Source organism: Delphinus delphis, chromosome 8, assembly GCF_949987515.2.
Source record: "Delphinus delphis chromosome 8, mDelDel1.2, whole genome shotgun sequence".
Classification (NCBI taxonomy): Eukaryota; Metazoa; Chordata; class Mammalia; order Artiodactyla; family Delphinidae; genus Delphinus; species Delphinus delphis.
In genome coordinates, this window is record NC_082690.1 from 100861639 (window position 1) to 100882317 (window position 20679).

At 59.1% G+C, this 20679-nt stretch overlaps 3 protein-coding genes across 5 annotated transcripts in view; 2 read left to right on the forward strand and 1 right to left on the reverse strand.

Moving 5' to 3' along the window:
• The window catches only part of MYRF (myelin regulatory factor), a 33302-nt gene extending 20289 nt beyond the window's left edge, over nucleotides 1-13013 (forward strand). The window contains exons 9-27 of one of the 2 annotated variants that reach the window (XM_060019011.1): nucleotides 992-1068; nucleotides 1252-1362; nucleotides 1763-1853; nucleotides 2206-2406; nucleotides 2655-2766; nucleotides 3255-3364; nucleotides 4044-4204; nucleotides 4277-4349; nucleotides 4625-4713; nucleotides 5005-5073; nucleotides 5508-5588; nucleotides 5744-5829; nucleotides 5939-6118; nucleotides 6356-6607; nucleotides 7921-8026; nucleotides 8254-8346; nucleotides 8716-8821; nucleotides 10165-10239; nucleotides 10419-13013. In XM_060019011.1, the coding sequence (XP_059874994.1) occupies nucleotides 992-1068; nucleotides 1252-1362; nucleotides 1763-1853; nucleotides 2206-2406; nucleotides 2655-2766; nucleotides 3255-3364; nucleotides 4044-4204; nucleotides 4277-4349; nucleotides 4625-4713; nucleotides 5005-5073; nucleotides 5508-5588; nucleotides 5744-5829; nucleotides 5939-6118; nucleotides 6356-6607; nucleotides 7921-8026; nucleotides 8254-8346; nucleotides 8716-8821; nucleotides 10165-10239; nucleotides 10419-10499 (2154 nt within the window). In that variant the 3' untranslated portion in view covers nucleotides 10500-13013. The remainder of the gene's footprint in view (nucleotides 1-991; nucleotides 1069-1251; nucleotides 1363-1762; nucleotides 1854-2205; nucleotides 2407-2654; nucleotides 2767-3254; nucleotides 3365-4043; nucleotides 4205-4276; nucleotides 4350-4624; nucleotides 4714-5004; nucleotides 5074-5507; nucleotides 5589-5743; nucleotides 5830-5938; nucleotides 6119-6355; nucleotides 6608-7920; nucleotides 8027-8253; nucleotides 8347-8715; nucleotides 8822-10164; nucleotides 10240-10418) is intronic. The other variant, XM_060019012.1, reaches the window with a different exon arrangement.
• Nucleotides 13014-13535: 522 nt separating this feature from the next.
• On the reverse strand, nucleotides 13536-16986 carry TMEM258 (transmembrane protein 258). The gene is made up of 4 exons (XM_060019015.1): nucleotides 16917-16986; nucleotides 14880-14989; nucleotides 14277-14413; nucleotides 13536-13663 (listed from the first exon to the last, which is right to left on the reverse strand). The coding sequence occupies exons 1-3, from the start codon at nucleotides 16917-16919 to the stop codon at nucleotides 14287-14289; spliced, it is 240 nt and encodes a 79-aa protein (XP_059874998.1). The 5' UTR covers nucleotides 16920-16986; the 3' UTR covers nucleotides 13536-13663; nucleotides 14277-14286.
• On the forward strand, nucleotides 16978-20449 carry FEN1 (flap structure-specific endonuclease 1). Of its 2 annotated transcripts, none has more exons than XM_060019014.1 (2): nucleotides 16978-17018; nucleotides 18071-20449. In XM_060019014.1, the coding sequence occupies exon 2, from the start codon at nucleotides 18089-18091 to the stop codon at nucleotides 19229-19231; it is 1143 nt and encodes a 380-aa protein (XP_059874997.1). In that variant the 5' UTR covers nucleotides 16978-17018; nucleotides 18071-18088; the 3' UTR covers nucleotides 19232-20449. The 2 variants fall into 2 exon arrangements, with proteins under 2 accessions (XP_059874997.1, XP_059874996.1); XM_060019013.1 differs by lacking the exon at nucleotides 16978-17018 and adding an exon at nucleotides 17171-17374.
• The last annotated feature ends 230 nt before the right edge of the window (nucleotides 20450-20679 follow it).

Sequence of the window (20679 nt, forward strand, 5' to 3'; positions counted from 1 at the left end):
TCTCTGGGAACGGGGCTCCAGGGCCCTGGTTACCTGAGCCATGAATCCGGGGCCCACTTGCCCACCCCTCACCATGCACCAGGCCCTCCTGTCGCCCAGAACTCCCCTCTGCCTGGTCCCCTCCTCCTTCCCCCACCTCCACCTCCTTGTCTGACCTGTCCTCAGCAGCTTTCTCTGTGGCTCCTGCCTGAGATCTTTCCCATTCTGCCTTCCAAGGCCTCCGGGACCCCATCTCCCTCACCCCAGCAAAGCCCTGACTGCTAGGCTGGGCCTGCAGAGGGCTTTGGGACCCCAGCCTCACCCGTTCCCGCCATCGCTGTGCCCAGTCGCAGCCCCGCCTCCCCCAGGCGGCTCCCTTTCTCAGGGACGCCCGCTGAACACCACTCCATCCCTCCTCTGCCGGCTCGCCGCTGTTCCTTGACCTTCACCGTTCACACTGCTGCGTCCTCGGGGACACCTGCCCTGAGGCCCATCTTGACTTGAGGTCCCTCCCCTGCGATCCCCCGGCACCGCCACAGTGGTGGTGGTTCTTGAGCCCACGAGCTCCCAGGGGGGTCGGCCGGGTGCGACTCCTTCAGTGTCATGATCGAGCGGTGCAGCCAGCGCTCATGGAGGGGTTGAGGGGAAGTGGGTGTGGGGCGGGGTCTGGGAAATGTTGGGTGGCGAGTGAGCGGGTGGCTGTGGAGGCCGGTTTGGGGTGTGTGCTCAGGGCTGGGATAGGTGTGCGGACGGGAGTGGGGGCCGGTGAGGGTGAGTGTGTGTGTGCACGCTCATGTGTGTGCACATAGGTGGGGGAGTGGCGTGGCGCGGGGCTGTGGGATGTGTGGCGTGTAGGAGAAGGCACCAGCGTTTGTGGGCTGAGGGGAGGGCAGGGCCTCGGTTTCCTCACGAGCCCCAGCTGGGCCAGGCCTGGGCCGAGAGGCCGAAGGAGGGCGGAACCAGGTGGGGAACCTGGGCCCTGAGGTGCCTTTGGCCTCTGCCCCTCCCCCAGCTGGAGGCCCTCAACCAGTCCATCAACATCGAGCAGTCGCAGTCGGACCGAAGCAAGCGGCCCTTCAACCCCGTCACGTGAGTGCCAGGCCCGTGGCGGGTGGTCCCCAGGAGGGCTCACCCTGACAGGAGCTGAGGGGAGTGCGGGAGTGCACCCACAGTGTGCACCTCCTACACACTCCTGACCCCAGTGCCCCACTGCGGCCTGGCTCTCCGCAGCCCCCTTCCCTGCGCCCTGAGTACCCTGCCCCTCCTCTGCAGGGTCAGCCTGCCCCCCGAGCAGGTCACGAAGGTGACTGTGGGGAGGCTGCACTTCAGCGAGACCACCGCCAACAACATGCGCAAGAAAGGCAAACCCAACCCTGACCAGAGGTGAGCAGGCTGTGCCCCTGCCCTGGAGCCGCTCCATTTCTGAGGACGAGGGGCGGGAGGGTGCCACCCCACATAGCACGCCAGGCACAGAGTCCCACAGACTCACCCATTTCACAAAAAAAGGGACCTGGGATTCAGAGCCCTTCCTTAATGACTTACAGATGGGAGAGCAGAAGCCTGGTTCCTAGCTAGCTGGTGGGCCCTGGGGAATTTCCGCCCCCTAGTGGAGACTCAGGTTCCTCCTCTGTAAGATGGGGTGTTCATGCCCTCTTCCTGGCTGGTGGGAGCCTGGGCGAGATGACCGAGTGGGCACTGTACATCTGACCCAGGAAGGCTGGCGGGGGGTGGGGAGGCAGTGGGGCAGACCCCTGGGTGCCTCTAAGACCCCTGTGTGTCCCAGGTACTTCATGCTGGTGGTGGCCCTCCAGGCCCACGCACAGAACCAGAACTACACGCTGGCCGCCCAGATCTCAGAACGCATCATCGTGCGGGTGAGGGCCACCTCCCCGCAGAGGGCTGAGAGTCCTCCCCAGACCTGGGAGAGACAGCACCCAGGAGAGATACAGGGGTCCTCAGGAGTCAGGAGCTGGAATGCTGACCCTGCTGGGCACTCGCTGTGTGGCCTTGGGCAAGGCTCCCACCCTGTCCGGGTCACGATAAAGTGTGGAGGTGGCCAGGACCTGGACCTGGTTGCCACAATGGGAGGGACAGTTTAAGCCGCCCCTCATGGTGGGGTGAGGAGGTCTGGCTGGAGCTGGAGAGGTGGCTGCGGGGTTTCCCCCTTTCCCAGGGCGCTGCAGGTCCCCCATGCCCCAGGGCTGATCCAACCCCAACTCCTGCTAGGCCTCCAATCCGGGCCAGTTTGAGAGTGACAGCGACGTGCTGTGGCAGCGGGCGCAGGTGCCCGACACCGTCTTCCACCATGGCCGTGTGGGCATCAACACAGACCGGCCCGATGAGGCGCTGGTGGTGCACGGCAACGTCAAGGTCATGGGCTCGCTCATGCACCCCTCGGATCTGCGGGCCAAGGAGCACTTGCAGGAGGTGGGGGCGGGGCTGTGGGCGGGGACAACTGAGCGGGAGGAACTGGTGCCCGGGGTTGCCCGCGGGGGACGGGTTTGCTTTGTGGGCGGGGCTCTGTAGGGGGCGGGGCTGCAAAGGAAGGCGTTGGGGGAGGCTGGCCCTGGATCTCTGGATCCCGCGACCCTAGTAGCAGGGTCTCCCCTCCACACTGCTGCCTCCGGACGGGCCCAAGCCGGGAGGCTTTCAGTTCGGCCCTGGCTCCCGCGCAGGTGGACACCACCGAGCAGCTGAAGAGGATTTCGCGCATGCGACTGGTCCACTACAGATACAAGCCAGAGTTTGCCGCCACTGCTGGCATCGAGGCCGCGGCGCCAGAAACGGGTAAGGATTCACGTGCGCAGGCTGGGATCTGGTAACCCCGACCCTGTCCCTGTCCTCTGGAAACCCTACTCCCGGGAACCCCTTCCCATGACTCCTGGAAACCTGCCCCCGGAATCCCGGCCCTCCGGAAGACCTGCCCTTCGGGCCGGACCCCTTGACCTTTGACACCGGAAGCCTGGGACTTGTGGCCTCGGGATCCTCACTCCTCTGTTCCCTAGATGAATCTTGCCTTTATTCTCCTGAATCCCTGCTCCCTTTCCCCTGGGGTCCTTACTCCCTGGAATATGCCCCTATCCCTAGCCCAGGGAACCCCACACCTTGATCCCTGGAACTGCGACCCTGTGCCTCGGAGCCCCCTGCTCCGGGGCTCCCTGGATCCCAAATCTCTAGCCCCCAGAATTTCACCCTCACCGATCCCTGCCCCTGCTTACATTACGGTGCTGTGGGCAGTCCTCCCCGCAACACACACTTGGCTTGCCCCTCCCCAGGTGTCATCGCTCAGGAGGTGAAGGAGATCCTGCCTGAGGCCGTGAAGGACACTGGAGACGTGGTCTTTGCCAATGGGAAAACCATAGAGAACTTCCTGGTGGTGAACAAGGTCTGTGGAGGAGGGACTGAAGGGAGCCCAAGGGGCAGAGGGGTGGACCCGCTGGAGGGCGTTCACGCCCTCCGTAGAGACTGGGGACACTGAAGTGCAGAGAACAGGAGCATTCCCCTGCCCCCCAGTCTTCTCTCATGCTGCTTCCAGAGCCCCCTCCCCACCCCACTGGGAGAGGTGGAGGTGGGAGGTGGGGACTCTGCCAGTCTGCCGCTGTGCGATCAAGAGCAAGAGGAACGTTCTGAGGGTCATCTTCCTCCCCTGCAAAAGGAGGGAAACGACACTTACCGCTAAGAAGTTCTAATGTGGTTATGGCAAAGCTTAAACGTGGGGTTTGTCGTGAGGATAATGTTCGTAACCTTCCTGGCGTGAGGATGGGCACCATGTGATGTGTTTTGGCCTCTGCTGAAGTCTGAGACATTGTGTTCATCAGATGGGGAGATGGAGGGTGGGAGCCTCTGAGAGACAGCGGGTTCTGACCGGGGGTGGGGAAAGGTGCAGAGGTGGGATGCTGTTCGGACGCAGGCACAGGGAGCCGAGGGAGCTGAGGCTGGACGAGAGGCAAGGCTGGCCTGGGGAGGGAGCCTTTGAGTGCCCTCCTCAGGCGCCCCAGTGGGCCCATAGCCTGGGGCTCCCAGGGGCTGACTGTGCCCTCGACACTGGCCGTTGCCTGCGGCAGGAGCGCATCTTCATGGAGAACGTGGGTGCTGTGAAGGAGCTGTGCAAGCTGACGGACAACCTGGAGACGCGCATTGATGAGCTGGAGCGCTGGAGCCACAAGCTGGCCAAGCTGCGGCGCCTCGACAGCCTCAAGTCCACCGGCAGCTCGGGCGCCTTCAGGTGGGGGCTCGGGGCCGGGGAGGGCAAGACCCCCTTCCCAGAGGCACCTCTGACCCTGCCCTCTTGCTGCAGCCACGCAGGGAGCCAGTTCAGCCGGGCGGGCAGCGTCCCCCACAAGAAGAGGCCCCCCAAGGTGGCCAGCAAGGTGAGGGTGGGCAGGGATGGGGGCCAGGGACTGGGGCCTCCCCATCCTCGTGGCCTCCCTTTCCAGCTGGTGCCTCTCCAGGCTCACTGACTCCAAGCGCTTCCCCTCCCCTCCCCTCGCTTCTGGATCCTCTAGCCCTCCCAGCCCCTGGTTTCTCCTTCCTCTCCCTCTGCCCCCCGAGGGGATGAGTACCCCACCTCCAGCAGAGCCCACCGTGGGTCAGACCATGGGCTCCCTAAGTCTGGGCCTTTTCCCCCTTTCTTCTTGGTCTTCAGTCATCGTCTGTGGTCCCAGACCAGGCCTGCATCAGCCAGCGCTTCCTGCAGGGAACCATCATCGCCCTGGTGGTGGTCATGGCCTTCAGGTGACTTGTCCCCCAGACTTTGGGGGCGGCTGGCCAGGGATGTCGGGCTGCCCACGGGCCCAGTCCTGGGGGAAGAGGAGGGCGGGGCCTGGGAGATGAAGTGGCTGAGGTCTCGGGGAAGGAAGGGGGGCTGCCTCGTTCTGTCTCCTCCCCTTGGGACTGGGGAGACCCGCGTACAGGCATCACTTGGGAGTCCAGCCCCTGGGAGCAAAAACCACAGGCCCCGCCCTGGAGAGAGGGCGCCGGGTGGTGGCTCCAGCTCTAACAGTGGCCCCTTCCTGTGGCTCCCAGCGTGGTGTCCATGTCTACACTGTATGTGCTGAGCCTGCGCACCGAGGAGGACCTGGTGGAAACTGATGGGTATGTCCCTGGAGGCCTGGCTGCGGGGGCCATCGCCAGGCCGGGCGGGGCTTTGGTGAGCAGCCCAGGGTCGGAGGAGCCCTGGAGGCTGTCTCCTCTAAAGGGGGTTCCACCTCAGGCTCTTAGCCCGCCAGGAGTTTGTGGGGGTGGGTGGGAAGGCCTCTCTGGAAGGGGGGCAGCTGCTTCGCAGTCGTACTGAAGCCGATGTTTCTCCCTGGCCTACTCAGTGCTCCTCCAGGTGGCTGGGCCTCTGAGTGGCAGGGGGCATCTGAGCGGCCCAGGTTAGAACAGGGGGTAGGGGAAGGAGAGCCAGGGTGGGGCCTTGGGCTCTTCTGCCCACTGTCACCCTCAGTCCTTGGGCCATCTCTGACCGTGTCTTCTCTTTCTCTCCTCCCCTGTGCCTGCCCCCTCTTTTCCTCTCTGCCGCCCCTTAGCTCTTTTGCCGTGTCCACTTCCTGTCTTCTGGCCCTGCTCCGGCCCCAGCACCCTGGGGGGAGTGAGGCCATGTGCCCATGGTACGTGTCTGGACCAAGCCCTCTCCCGCCTGCCTCTGCCTCCTTTCTGCCTTCCTTGTCCACCTCCTCGCGCCCCTCCCGCTGCTCTGGGACTCCCAGGCCTCCTGCTCAGGCTCTCCCAGCCCCTCTGAGCTCAGCCCACCCTTCCCCAGCAGGTCCAGCCAGAGCTTTGGGACCACTCAGCTCCGACAGTCCCCTGTGACCACTGGGCGGCCGGGCTCGCAGCCCTCTCTGCTGCTGGGTGCGTGTGGGGCGTGGCTTTGGAGGGGTGGGATGGGGAGCGGTGGCTGTGTTCTGGGTCGGGGGCTCTGCTGCCCCACTCCAGCTCATACAGCCTCTGGCTTCCTCAGTTACCACTGGCCTGACCAGCTCGGCCCCAGCTCCAGCCCTCCGCACCTTGGACCTGTGCTCCAGCCGCCCCTGCCCAGTCGTCTGCTGCTCCTCGCCCAGCCCCAGCCCCACCCCTGCCCCTAGCTTTAATCCTGGCCGTGGTCTCAGCCCCAGTCCCGGCCCCTCCACCAACCGCTCAGGTATGGCTTGCTTGGGGCCAGGTTTTGGGTTGGAGGGGTTTTTACAGGAGGCCTAAGAAAGGCCCCAGAGACTCATTGGTGGGAGGGTCTGGTCTCCTGGAGCCCAGAATGAGGCTCTGGAGAAAGACTGGGGGTTCCCCCTGAGGAGACCAGGAGATAGAAGGGAGCCACCCAGAGTCCAGTCGGGCCCTCAAGACAGCTGGGCAGGAGGCAGCCTGTGCCTGGTTCTCTCCACAGGCCCCAGCCAGATGGCCCTGCTGCCAGCCACCAACATCAGAGCCAAGTCCTGGGGCCTGTCAGCCAACGGCATTGGCTACTTCAAGCATCCAAAGAACTCGGACCCTGTGGCCAGCCCTGCGGTCCCCTTTCCTGGAGGCCAGGGCAAAGCCAAGAACAGCCCAGGCCTTGGTCTCCATGTCCGGGGCCGCCGAGGGGCCCCTCAGCTTGGCCTGAGCTCTGCTCAGCCCACCCAGGCCTGGAGCCAGCCAGGTACCTGCCCTACCCCTTCCCCCGCTCAGCCCAACCTGGCAAGGCTCACTGGCCAGGGCCCATTTCAGCCCATCACCAGAATACCTGGGTGCAGAATTGTCAGTCGACAGACATTTGCTGAGCATTACTAAGTCCCAGGAGTCAGGCCAGGCTGATTATATAGCGTTATATCCATCGCATCATTTAATCTTCACAACAGTCCTGCGAGAAAGGAATCGTCCCCATTGTTCAGATGAGGAAATGGAAACTTGGGTGAAGTGACTTGCCCAGGGTCATACAGCCTGTTAGCGGCAGGGGTGGAATTTGATCCCAAGTCCACGTGGCTCCTTTTATGTCACCACGCCAGGGCAAGAAGGTTACTGTTCAGAGTCCCCCCAGTTTTCCAAACCTCATACCTTTGGTTTTAACAAAGCTAGAGAACCCTTTGTTTTCAAACCGGGTTTCTCTGAAGTATCCCCAGGGCTGCCTTGGAGGTTGAAGGGGAGGCCGAGAACCTTCCTGGCTTCAACCAGGCACCTCTGCTCTAGGTACTGGGCTTCCTCATCAACTTCCATTTGATGGGTTTTGTGGCTTAAAGAGAGACAAAAAAAAAAAAAGCTTAGAAACTGGTTTGCCGAGATTGAAGTTCAGAGTGATGGGGAAACCCCACGGGGTAGATGCTTACCAGGCAGCCGTTTCCTGGGCCCCTTCTCTGTGACTGGCTCCGTACAGGGCACCGGGGGTGATGGAGATGGATGTGTCCTGCCCCCAGGGGCTCACAGACACGAAAACAGCAGTGTGGTGAGGCTCTGAGGGGACACACAGGCAGCTTGGCGACTGGGGAGGGTACAGAATCCGGACTGAGGTGCGGAGATGATTGGGGAGGCTTTCCTGGAGGAGGCGACATTGAAAGCTGAGTCTTCGAAGGACAGTGGGGCCCTGATTTGTGTGTGTGTATACTACCGCCATGGCTGATTTCAAGCTACCAACTTGACGTCACTGTACCCCGAGTTGGGAAGAGATGTGTGCAGTCAGGGACAGGGGCCTGAAGAGCGGGCTCCTGTACGCCCCATGCAGGGGATATGGAAGACCCATCCCTACTTGTGGGTGTCCTGGGTCCGTCAGGGAGGCACACCTCAGGCTCATGGGAACTGTGTAGTCCTAGGGCTGCTGGGGAAGATGGTGGCGTGACCCCAGCCGTTGTGGGAGTCTGGAAAGAATAACCTGAAATTTATTCCTGCTGAGGTGTGAATGACTGATTCGAGTCTCGGGCAAGGACAGGTTTGGCTGCTTCTCATTTGTGTCCTGTCTTCTCACGCTCCTTCCTGCACCAGTGGCCTCTCTCCTTGCAGACCCAGTGCCGTCCCTGACCTCCATCCAGGTGCTGGAGAATTCGATGCCCATCACGTCCCAGTACTGCTCCTCAGAGGATGCCTGCAGGTGGGCTTGGCTACCTCCCTTCCCCCACCCCCGCCCCAGGACAGGTTCCCTCTGGTAACATGAGCCCAGGCGGTCCAGGTGTTCAGATCTTGCTCCCCTCAGGGAGGAACTTTCCCCTCAAGGTGGGGCAGCCCCTTTCTAGGCCCCTGAAGGGCTCCACTGTAGACTGGGGGCTGAGGAGTTGATGGGAGTGGGGGGGTGCAGGGCAGGGTGGCCTTGTTGAGGAGCCAGCTTTGCCCTTTCAGGCCTGGAAATGTCACCTACCACATCCCCATCAGCAGCAGCACGCCGCTGCACCTCCGCCTGACCCTGCAGATGAAGTGAGTGCCGCCGTGGGGGATGGGGACCCAGTGGTCCCAGGCAGCCGGGGGAGGGGCTGAGGAGGGGTGCTAGCTTTATTGCCTGATCCATGCCTCACTGGCTGTGTGACCTGGCAACCTCCGGGCATTGGTTCCTCATCTGGGAAATGCGCTGCTGCCTCCCAGGGGCCGTGAAGGCTGTGTGGGTCAGTGGATGGAAAAGGGTTTGTAGCCGTCTAGAGCCTTGACGGCTATGCATCATTTTCAGGCTGTGAGGATTCAGTGCCCTGTCTCACCGGGGTGAGGGAGGTAGAGTGGAGGGCTGGCTGGGAGCGGGCTGGGCTGGAGGAGCTCGGAACCCCACTTCCCTGCTAACTGGCTCTTTCCCAGCTCCTCGGCCCCCGTGTCCGTGGCGCTGTGCAGCCTGATGTCAAAGGAGGAGCCGTGTGAGGAGGGGGGCTTTCCACAGAGCCTCCATGCCCACCAGGACACCCAGGTAGGAGACTGGGAAGCTGTGGGCCAGCCAGGCCGGAGCTTCCTCCGCGCCGGCACATCTGGGCTCCCAAGCGGGAGAGGAGAGGGAGCTGGAGTCAAGAGAGCAGACATCTCCACGGAGGACATTTTGGGGCCTGGGCCTCTGTGTCGCAGGGAGCGGGGCATGCGTGCACTGCTCACCACTGAGTGTCTTCCGGCCCTGTGCCTGCCCTGACGAAGGCCTGGGGAGGAAAACAGTTCCATAAGGCCTAACCTGGGGTGAGCGCAATGGTGGAGACGGGGAGGGCGTGTGGAGGGCGTCCTGGGAGCCCGTGGCAGGGAGAGCTGACCTTGTGTGGCCTCAGGGTCAGGCCAGCTGCCCCCAAGTCATGTTTGATTAAGATGAGACCTGAAGAGCAATACGGGATCAGCTGGGGAAAGGAAAGGGGACAGCGTCCCAGGAGTAGGGGAACAGCGGGTGCAGAGGCCTGGCGGCCAGGGAGAGCATGGCGCGCTGGCAGAGCTGGAAACGTGGCGAGGGCTGTGCGCCCGGGGAGATGGGAAGGAGGCTGGACCTGAAGCTTGGGCGGGGGCAGTGGCATTGTTCCATCTGTGACTTTGGAAGATCTCTTGGGCTGTGTGGAGGGGGCTGCCTCCTGGTCTGGGAACCTGTCACCGTCGGGCTCCTCCCTGGCCATGTGACCCGAAGTTGTGACTCTCAACACAAGTTAAGGGAATTTCTTCTCACCCACTCGTGTGTTCATTCAACAAATATCTGTTGGGGCCTCCTCTGTCCCAGGCCCTGTGCTGGGCCCAGCTGAGGGGAGACAGAGGTAGGGAAGAAACAGGCCTTGCCTTCCAAGAATGCACTCTCTAGCCGGGGAGAAAAGGGGTGCAGAAAGTAGCTTGAGTAGAGGATGGAGTGGGTGAGAGCCCTGAAGAGGCTCAGGCCCTGGGCGGGGAGGGCTGGAATCCCAGCTCTGCCCAGCCTCGGTGTTTAGGCAGGTGACTCAGCACTGTCCCCGTCTGTAAGCGGCACCGCCTCAGTGGGTTGCAGTGCGGATGGGGTGAGCGAAATACCTGGATGTGCCCGGAGCACAGTGGTGAGAGGGAAGGCAGTAAGAGAGCAGCGGCTGTGGGCCCCCGGCTGCCTGGCACGGAGTACACACAGACGGTGGGCGCTGTTGCTCCCCGAAGTAGAAAGTGCACCCTGCGATCTCTCTTCAGATCTCTGCTTCTCCACTTTGTAAACCATGCCACAGAGCCAGGGCTGCGACGGCCATGGCGGGGGATGCCAGTTGGGGTGGGACAGGGGGTGGGAGGCTGCGCAGCTGTCCTGACCCCTCTGCCCCACTCTTTCCCCAGGGCACCTCCCACCAGTGGCCAGTAACCATCCTGTCCTTCCGCAGATTCACCTATCACTTCCGGGTGGCACTGCTGGTGAGCACCTGCGCCGTCTGCCCCCAGAGGTTCAGGGTGGGGCTTGGGGGTAGGGGGGGGACTGAAGATCACATGGCGGGACATGGGCAGTGTCCGGCGACGTCAGCACGGGGAGCGCTCTGGCATCCCCCCCCCCACCCCGGAGCCACCTCACTGGTTCCCACTGCCCTTCCCTCCAGGGTCAGGCCAACTGCAGCTTGGAGGCCCCGGTCTGGCCGGCCGCAGACTACTACTTCCACTTCTACCGCCTATGTGACTGAGCTGCCCAGGGAGGCAGCGCCACAGCAGGGCCCGGGGTCCCGGGCGCCCCTCCACACTGGACGCCATGGTGTTACACTGGGCCCGGGGTCCCGGGCGCCCCTCCACACTGGACGCCATGGTGTTACACTGGGCCCGGGGCTCCGGGCGCCCCTCCACACTGGACGCCATGGTGTTACACTGGAGCCCGCCGCTGACACTTCCTTGGAGGGACTGAGGCGGCTCGGCCCTCCCCGTGCCTGGTGAAACTGGAAGTCCTCACACTGGAGCTGCTGGGCCTGCTGGCGGCGCCCCCAGACCACGGAGGGCGCTGGAGGGAGACCTGCCGGGCCCAGGCCGGCCTGATTCACATGTGTCCGGATTCGGCCGATGGAGGGCTGGTGGGCAGCAGCGCCCCAGAGGCGGGGGAAGCCCGTGACTCGGCCCAGAGCCTACCCTTCCTGCCTCCCCTTCTGCGACTGGGAGCCACCCCTCTTTTGGAGAGAGGACCCGTCCGCCTTTGAGACCGGCAGGGGCTTGGCTCGAGCCCTCAGAGACTTGGCTGGACCCACGAGTCAGTGGAGGGCAGACAGCCCTCACCCTTGAAGCTGCTCCCTGGGGAGGGCTAGGTAGTGGACTTCTTAGGGTCTGACTGTTACTGGACTTGGACTTCTAAGCTTTAAGCATGGCCCAGGAGGTCTCCTCTCCCTGGGAGAGCTTGGCTCCAAGAGCTCCCAGGGCAGCTGAAGCCAGCCCTGGATGGGCTGGGGACCGATCACGTGCCTTGTGTACACTTAGTGCCTGGCTGAACCAGGGGAGCCAGTGGGCCAGGTAAGCCTTGGACCCTTGAACCTGGAGTATCCCGAAGGGAAGGAAGTTCCCTGTGAGCCCCCAGATGGCGTTGCGGCCCCGCGGCCTGGGCCCCTGGGAGCTTCCAGAGCTCACAGAGGTCTCTGAGCAGAGGAGCGGGAATCCCTGCGAGGCAGCAGGCTGGTCTCGTCTGGTGGGTGGATGCAAATAGCTTTTGCTGTTATTAATGAAATAATTACTAAAATGCACTTAAACCCGGGCAGGAGTCGAAGGATGGAGATTGAAAGCCCGGAGTGGGCCAGAGCCCCGGGGGGACACTTGAAAGGCAAGGCCCTGGCTCTGATCCGTCCCAGGGAGCTTTGAGACACCCACCCCACTCCCGACCACCAGGACTGGCCTTTCCCTCCACTCTTGTCTGCTGGTGGCCTCACCTCCCCAGATTCGAGGGCTCCTGTGCTGGGCTTGGACAGCCAGGCTGGGGGCCCCGTGCTCGGCAGTAGTCCCAGTTCTGCCCACTCCTCCCAGGAGCAGAGTGGTGGGCTTGGGTTACGGAAGAAGTCTTATCTCAAGTGCCAACGTTAACCTTTCTTAGTGGGTATCTGGAGCTTTCTGAGGCCACATCCAGGCTCATGGAAGGAGAGTGGAGATCATTTCGTCGTGTCTGCCATGGGTTCAGAAATGGGGACGGAAATGCCATCCTTGCCCTGTGATATTCTGCCACCGCTTTGGGAGCCAGGCCTTGCCCCATCTACCTCTCATTCTCAGCTTTGAGTGGGAGGCCTTTCTGTGGGAGACCTGGATCTTGAAGAAGCCTAGGGACCGCGGGCCCCCTTCTGCTATGGATGTCAAAGCACTTCTCCTAGGGATAGGGAAACACAGGGGGAATGGGGGTAGCAAGGATACCTAGCCTCCCAGCCCCCTCCCCAGTGTGGCTCCTCCTTCCGACATAGGAATTACGTGGCTGCCCACGCCATGCTGGCGGCCGAGCCTTACTTAGCGCTGCTCTGTTCTCCTTCCTCCCACTGGGGGAACCCTCCCTAAATGCCATACAACTACCGAGCCCTGCCCCTTCTAATAGGATTCTGGGGCTTCCTCAGTGGGGGTACAAGTTCTTGGACCGCAGCCCCCCTGTGCTTAACTGGAAGGTGACCCTCCACTGCTCCCTGGAGCCATCTGGACACAGCATCGCCCCAATCTGGTTGGCAGCTGGCTGTTTCCATGCCTGGGGAGGGGGTCCTCAGTGCTGAGTTTGGGGCCGAGGCGGGGGGCGGGGGGAGGTCAACCTTGGACTAAAGTCGCCTTAAGCCCAGTGAGGGAAAGGGGCTTCAGGGAAGGCCAGTGGGCCACCCGCTGGAGGCTGACAGCTGCCTGGCGGGTGCCGGTGAGTGGGTGTCGTGGCTCCATCCCCTACCCCGGGTCCAGCAGCCTACCCCTCCCCTCCGCTCTCCCTTTTGGCATTTGCTCCTGTAGCCACTGGGCCGATCTCCCCCAGGCTTCCAGCTGTACACAGCGCCTCTCGATGCACAAGTGCCCCCGCCCCCCGGAAAGCCTGCGTGTGCAGAGTGCGCCCCTTCCCTCCCACTTAACCGCCCCTTCCGGCCCCTGAGCTTTGACTCTGGAGTGGGCAGAGGGGAGCAGCCCCAGGCCTGCTTGCTTCCTGTCCCCTGAACTGTTCTTTTCTGAAGTAAATATACGTATATAAATAAATGTATAAATACTGCTTTGTATCTGAGCTTGCCTCGCCATCTTCTTGAGATTGCTCTGGTGGGAGATGGGGTTGCCTGTGGGCCTGGGACCAACTGGGGCTCCTGAGCCCAATGGATGCTTCGTACCCCATTATCCCTCGTAGCTTCAGGCCCGGCTTGGGAACATGATGCAGCAGCCCCTTCCCCTAGCCACACCCCACGGACCTACTGCTGCCCTGGCTGGGTTAAAAGTAGCCACCTTAGGGAAAAGCTGAGCCTTTCGAGGGTCCCCGGCACCACTCAGAGGAGGGGACTGGCCCAGGGCAGACTCGACTGGTACGGGTTCCTACAAAAGTTTACACTAGAAGCCACAGTGGAGGGCAGGCCAAGCCCCTTCCTATCCACAGGTGAGCCCTCAATTCTAAGGATAAGACACTCCCCATAGCCCTCTCATAGGCAGAGGGCAGGGCTTCCCAGCAAGCAGGAACCACCTGAAAGGCAGGTGAAACGGGAAGGGGTGGGACTGGGGAAGTCGTGGGTCCCACCTGCACCACTCCCACCCCGCAGGACGGGCACCAGGCAGGGCTGTCACACATCTGCCTTTATTGTGAGCAGCAGGTGGGACATTTCTGGCATAGTAAAAAAAACTAATTTACAAAAGCAGGGATTCAGTGAAGCCGCCTGGCTGGTACCTGAAAAAGAGGGGTATCAGAATGAGAGCAGTGACCCTTCTTTCCATCCGCTTTTCTCACTGAACCCCTACGCTCCTGGGGCAAGCGCTGACGGGCACAGTCCTTGGAAGCAGGGCCACCAGAGCCGACGGATTCTAAGTGACCTGTTTGGTGGGTCATCTGCAGCAAGGTTGTGGGTGGTTTTTTTTGTCGCTTAGTCAAAATTTATTTCAATGACTGAAAACGTTGAAACTAACTAAAAGGCTACTCCTGGAAGCAAGTCCCAGATCCCGGCCCCTTGCTGGGTCACCCCCCAGCGGCTCTCCAATCACTGCGTATGACAGGTAAGAATGCAGATGTGTAACCACGGGAAGCCTGTGCCCACAGCCCTACGTAGTATATCCCAGAGCCAGGTCGAGGCCTTGGACAGTGTGGAGACCTCAGAACTGACAAAGGTGGTCCCACTTGGCTCAAATCCCCATTAGGAGACAGGGAAAGGGGCACCTGTGTGTGGTGTCCCTATCCACTCTGCTGAGTCTCACTCCATTAACCAAGGGGTCATGCAGGCCCAAGGACCCCGCTGATGTGGGCGTGGGGAGGCCTCTCCAGTGTCCCACCCTGCCATTGCTCTTACCCGTGGGAGCTCACACGTAGATGCCGACCCAGAGCAGCAGGAAGAGCACTCCAAAGCCCATGAAGAGCGAGGCCACCAAAGAGATGAGGAGCTCTTTGTAGATATCCCGAGTGTATTTGGTGGAGGTGACCTCGTAACTGGCAGGGCAATTAAGGAGAAGCAAAGGGGTGGCTGGCGTGGCTCCGGGCAGAGGGGCCCAAGAGGTGACCTAGACTCTGGTGCTCCTACCACCCTTCCAGCACCCATGAAGAAAATGAAGCCCAGAGGGGTTAGGTCACACAGCTAATGAGCGGCAGAGCCGGGACTAGCCCTCGTACCTCCTGACACCTGAGCACACCACAGGGCCCCGTACCTAGCCTCCAGTCCAGCCAGGCCCCTCTGCTCACTGTCCTGGAAACCGGAGGCGTGAACTGAGCTCACCTGAACCTGGAAAATAAGGCCACAACCTGACTTTGGACGTCAAATAGCCTTCCCTCAACCTCCTTACCATCCCCCGTCCCCACACCGGAACAAAACTGGCAGGGTGCATGTACCCAGCATGGCCCCTCCCTCAGTTTCCCACCTCACTAATTCTGGCCCACTGGCTGCTCAGTGAAAGGATACACGAAGAACCAGGCGGTGAAGAACATGCCAATGGCCAACAGCACCACAGTCAGATGCGGAAAGACAGCCGGGTTCACTGGACTGGTGTATCTGCTCATGGCCTCAAGCTCCTAAGGGAAGGCGTGAGATCAGAGCCATCAAAGAATCCCATGACCTCAATCTGGGGGCACTATGGGGTTATCACGGAGCCTCGTGCTGCTGTGACTGCTAGGAGCTTATTTCAGCTTGGGAAATGTGGAAATCCTTCAGAACCACCGTCAAATGATTCCGGTTGGGAATGACAACAATTACATCTTAAACTAAGGTGGCACTTTGTCTTTTCAATATGAGACAAGATGGGCAGCTGAGAGTCAGAGGCTGAGGCACACAGAAGGTGACTGATTAGCTACAGATCAATGCAATGGTCCTTAACATTATCTGAGGCCACCGGCCACCATGAAAAACACGTGATGAAAGGTATGGACTCTTTGCCTGGGACAAACCGCATACAAGAAAAAGTCTGCTTATAATTTTAGAAGCCTTATGAACCCATGTCTGTAGACGTCAAGCTCAGAATCACTGCTGAAAGACAGACTCTGGACTGGTACCCAGATCTCAACTCCTAATCTTGTATTCTTCCCATTACACAATTAAGGAATCTCAGGACCTACAGGCAAAAGACATAACTTAAAATTCTGGGGCTTCACTGGTGGTGCAGTGGTTAAGAATCCGCCTGCCAATGCAAGGGACACGGGTTCGAGCCCTGGTCCGGGAAGACCCCACGTGCCGTGGAGCAACTAAGCCCGTGCACCACAACTACTGAGCCTGCGCTCTAGAGCCCGCGAGCCACAACTACTGAGCCCACATGCCACAACTACTGAAACCTGCGTGCCTAGAGCCCAGGCTCTGCAACAAGAGAAGCCACCGCAATGAGAAGCCCAGGCCTTGCAACAAGGAGTAGCCCCCACTTGCTGCAACTAGAGAAAGCCCAAGCGCAGCAATGAAGACCCAAGGCAGCCAAAAATAAAATAAATTATAAGTAAGTAAACAAGTAAAAAATATTTTTTAAAAATAAAAAATAAATAAAATTCTGGCTCTACTGAATAACATGAGCCTCAGTAAAGTGATTATAATAATAACTCTCTCACGAGGCTGACGTATGATTTAAGAAAGGCGACAAACGCAATAGCGTCTAACTCACTGCCTGGCATAGAGTAGTTGCTCAATAGGTGTTTGTTTCCCTCCCAAGGTTATAGGGAAGATTATGAGATAATGCTTGTGAAAGAGGGCTGTAAACGTAAAGTTCTGTACAAATGTTAACTTCCATTGTCACCCACCAGCCAACGCTTCTAAAATCCAGAACACAACAACTCTAGAGAAGTAAATTGACCTCATTGTTCTCAGAGACACTGGAATTCAATTCAGTAAACATTTATGCCCCCCTAAAAATGATAAAGACAATCGCTGCCATTGATTGAGCCTCCAATTGCCGGCCCCAGTGTTTGGCACTGGAAATACAAAGATGAATAGACATCATCCCAGGGCCAGAGGCACGTCAGATGGTGGTCACTAGGAGGCGTGGCAAATAACAAAGAAGTCCATGACACGTGGCAAGAGGTCTGTACATAGGTTGCGGGGCTCCCAGGAGAAAGAGGACAAGTGCCCGAGACAGTTGTTAGTACTTCATCAAGAAGGTGACTTTTGCCCGGGACCGTGTAGTATGAGTACGAGTTCGGCAGGCGGGAAAAACTTTCCAGACAGGGGTAACAGATTGATCACAAGTAACAGAGATAAAAGCTCGAAGGTATTAGAAATGCTCCCCATGCTCCTCATCCTTATAAATCGTTAGATCAGAAGCCCATGCCATCAAAACCTCAGCCTAAGGAGTCCACGGCAAGGGGCTTCCCTTCCCCGCCCCTCAGCCCAAGCCGAAGGATCCAGGAGCCTCCAGCCCTCTGGACCTTGGACATCTGAGGCTTCTGCGAGAAAAAACAGGGCGCGGGACGGGCCCCGAGGGGTCCCCGAAGTCCCATCCGGAACTCCCCTCAACCCTCTCACCATTTTGCCGGACACAGGGTAATCCGCCGCTCAGCCACCGGAAGAACACGTCGGCAGGAGCAGGCGCGCTGTTCAGCCGGAAGAGGAAGTGCAGCTGCACAGGTGGCATTGTGGGATTTGTAGTCGTGTGGTTTCGGGTGTGGCGGGATCTGAGGCCTGCGGGGCGACCGGGGTGGAGTGGGGGCAAGCGGTAGAGAAGGGTAGGGTCGGCTCGCTGAGCGAGTCCGTTCACCCTGGCGGGACTGTTTGTCGTGAGAGAAGCTGGCCGAGAGGGCCGGGGCATGTACTACACTTCCCAGGAGGCTGTGCGCCGCAGCAGGTCACGTGACGGGAGCGCGGGCTTTGGAAGGCGGCGGAGCTAGAGTGTATCAGCGGCTAGTGCGGAGGAGGCGGCGGGGCTGAGGACCGAGTTGGGCTGAGATCTGTCCTGGGCCACGCCGGAGCGCTCCAGAGGCCAGGTGAGCCCTTCCGGAAGCGTCTCCGAGAGCGGCGGGCCGTTTTGCCCCGGGTGCTGGGGAAGGCCGGCGGCTGCCGGGGGCGGGGCGGAGCGAGCGCGGGATTCGCGGTCAGGCGGGCCCGCCACTTTTCCCGCTCTGAGCCCGGGGCCGGTCGCTTAACTTCCGAGCCTCTTTCATCATTTGTAGAAAGAAGATAATTCCCAGCTCATGAGGTCGTTGTGTATTGTGACTAAGCTCCTGGAGGGGAGACATTGTTTTGAGCTACACTCGTTCACATCCCTTTCCTGCCTGCGTTTGTCGGACGCAGGGGGAGGATGCCCCGGCTAACGAGGCATTGTCCCCTCGGTACACGTTCTAGCAAAGCAGGCAGCTTGAGGCACGAGCCAAAGGATCGAGTGGGTTCTGCAGGGAAAACGTTTACGGAGCACTTAATCTTTGTCGGGGTTTTTGTCTGTTAGTTAACTCTCAGGAGGCCTTAGTATGAATTGAGAGGACTTCCTTACTAGACTGTACGTTTCCTGACGATGGGAGCCTGTCTTGTTCTTTTCATCTTCCGAGGTGCTGACTTGGTGTCGTTTTGTTGCGCTAGATACGTTTAGCCGAGGCCGTGAAGTGGGTGAGACAGCACCCCTGGTGACCCTTCCTCCTTTTGCATCCTTTAAGTTCCTCCTTGTCTTACCTGCCTTTCTCTTTTAGCTGTCCCTCTGTATTGCTATGGGAATTCAAGGACTGGCCAAACTGATTGCCGACGTGGCCCCCAGTGCCATCCGGGAGAATGACATCAAGAGCTACTTTGGCCGCAAGGTGGCTATCGATGCCTCCATGAGCATTTATCAGTTCCTAATAGCTGTTCGCCAAGGGGGGGATGTGCTGCAGAATGAGGAGGGTGAGACCACCAGCCACCTGATGGGCATGTTCTATCGCACCATCCGAATGATGGAGAACGGCATCAAGCCCGTGTACGTTTTTGACGGCAAGCCGCCACAGCTGAAGTCAGGGGAGCTGGCCAAACGCAGCGAGCGGCGGGCTGAGGCGGAGAAGCAGCTGCAGCAGGCCCAGGCTGCTGGGGCCGAAGGGGAGGTGGAGAAGTTTACGAAGCGGCTGGTGAAGGTCACCAAGCAGCACAATGATGAGTGCAAGCATCTCCTGAGCCTCATGGGCATCCCATACCTCGATGCGCCCAGCGAGGCTGAGGCCAGCTGCGCCGCCCTGGTGAAGGCCGGCAGAGTCTACGCCGCGGCCACCGAGGACATGGATTGCCTGACCTTTGGCAGCCCCGTGCTCATGCGGCACCTGACTGCTAGCGAGGCCAAGAAGCTGCCCATCCAGGAGTTCCACCTGAGCCGGGTTCTGCAGGAGCTGGGCCTGAACCAGGAGCAGTTTGTGGATCTGTGCATCCTGCTGGGCAGTGACTACTGTGAGACCATTCGGGGCATTGGGCCCAAGCGGGCCGTGGACCTCATCCAGAAGCACAAGAGCATCGAGGAGATCCTGCGTCGGCTCGACCCCAACAAGTACCCTGTGCCGGAAAACTGGCTCCACAAGGAGGCCCAGCAGCTCTTCCTGGAGCCCGAGGTGCTGGACCCAGAGTCTGTGGAGCTGAAGTGGAGCGAGCCGAACGAAGAAGAGCTCGTCAAGTTCATGTGTGGTGAAAAGCAGTTCTCCGAGGAGCGAATCCGCAGCGGGGTCAGGAGGCTGAGCAAGAGCCGCCAGGGCAGCACCCAGGGCCGCCTGGATGATTTCTTCAAGGTGACCGGCTCCCTCTCTTCAGCTAAGCGCAAGGAGCCAGAACCCAAGGGGTCCGCTAAGAAGAAGGCCAAGACTGGGGCAGCAGGGAAGTTCAAAAGGGTAAAATAAACGGGTTTCCCTTCATTATACCTTCTTGACCCCAGAATATCTGCCGTGTTGTCCCCGCAAGAGCTGGCGCGGGAGAAACCTCCGTGGGGGTGGGGAGGGCCTTGCATTGCTTCCCTAGCACCACCCTGCTCAGTAGTGCTTTTCCCTTTGTTACGTGATCTCATGGCAGAAAGGCCACAGAGGTTTGTTGTTTTCTTCTTTTTTAGCTCAGGAAAAGTATGTCAGGCTGAAGCCGCCTCTCAGGCCATTTAATGGACACTGAATCCATTGTTACATGAAAGTGATAGCAACAAGTTTTGAAGAAGAAAGAGGGAGATAAATGGTGGAGACAAAAGACTGGAAATGATTTCCTGCCTGGGCAGCTGGGGGCTGGTGGGAGGTGACCGGGGGACTAGACTGTGCTCTTTGGCTCAGCCTTGACCTACCCTAAAGGGTAGCCATCAGGAAGATGCAGTCTTAAACAGGCGCGAAGAGCTGCCGGGACATAAGACAGGCAGAGTCCCTGGAGTTGGCAACAAGGGTTTGATTACCAGCTGTGTGTCCTAAGGTGGGCAGAAACCTGAACTTGCTATGTACATAACTCTAGTCTTTACAGTGGTTATTCAGAGGCATAAAGTGGTGGTGCTTCACGTGGCCTCTCTGAGGCAGTTAGTTGAGTTGAAACTTTGGGATAAGATGCTGCGTTTTTTGTTTTGAAAGATATGAGGAGAAAAGAGTCAATAAAATTATAAAAGTAACCAGAATGTCCTGTTCTTTGAGAACATTTGAAGACATCTCAAGTGCCTCAGGTTTCAGGCAGTTTAAAATGTTCTTTTCACTCCAAGTTAACATGCTGGAATTGCACTGTAGTAATGGGTGGTTTGAGTGGCCACGAGATGGCACTGTGCTCCATAGAATGGTCAAAGCGGCTTTGGCAGTACTTCAGCCATTTAGAGGATGGTGCCTAGCTTATCTTGCTGGGAAAGGAGTTTTAATAAATTGAACGAATTTCTAGTTTTCCACCTACTGTGTGAGATAAAGGAGCTCCTCTGAGAAATCCTCACAATTTAGATCAACTACTTCATAGCATCCAAGCATTTACCAGTTTGTAAATCGTGAAAGCTGCCATTCGAAAATCCCTTTTTGTTCCCTTTGTGACGTCAGCTTCAGGTTACTGTTTTTCGTAGAGGTGGGATGTTTTTGTACTCTGAAATTTTAATAATCCTAATAAAACTTGATAGGGGGCTGTCCTGTTTGAGTTTCTAATTTTGTAGCATTCCTATCACTGCCATTTAAAGTTAACCAAGGACACTTAAGTGGTCTGAAATTTAAGTTGACAATATTTCAACAGATTAAGCAGGTAGGACTAAAGACCAGTAGTTTTCAAACTCTCGATCTTAGTATCTGTTCACTGCTCTGTCTCTAGCAGTTGACAAATGAAACCAGTTTTCCAGATTGAAGCAAGCCGC

Coding starts and splice junctions, on each gene's coding strand:
- FEN1 (XM_060019014.1), top strand. CDS start 18,089: ATGGGAATTCAAGGACTGGCCAAACTGATTGCCGACGTGGCCCCCAGT.
- TMEM258 (XM_060019015.1), bottom strand. Junction 14,414..14,879: donor TTCACCGCCTGGTTCTTCGT/GTATCCTTTCAC, acceptor TTGCCCTGCCAG/TTACGAGGTCACCTCCACCA.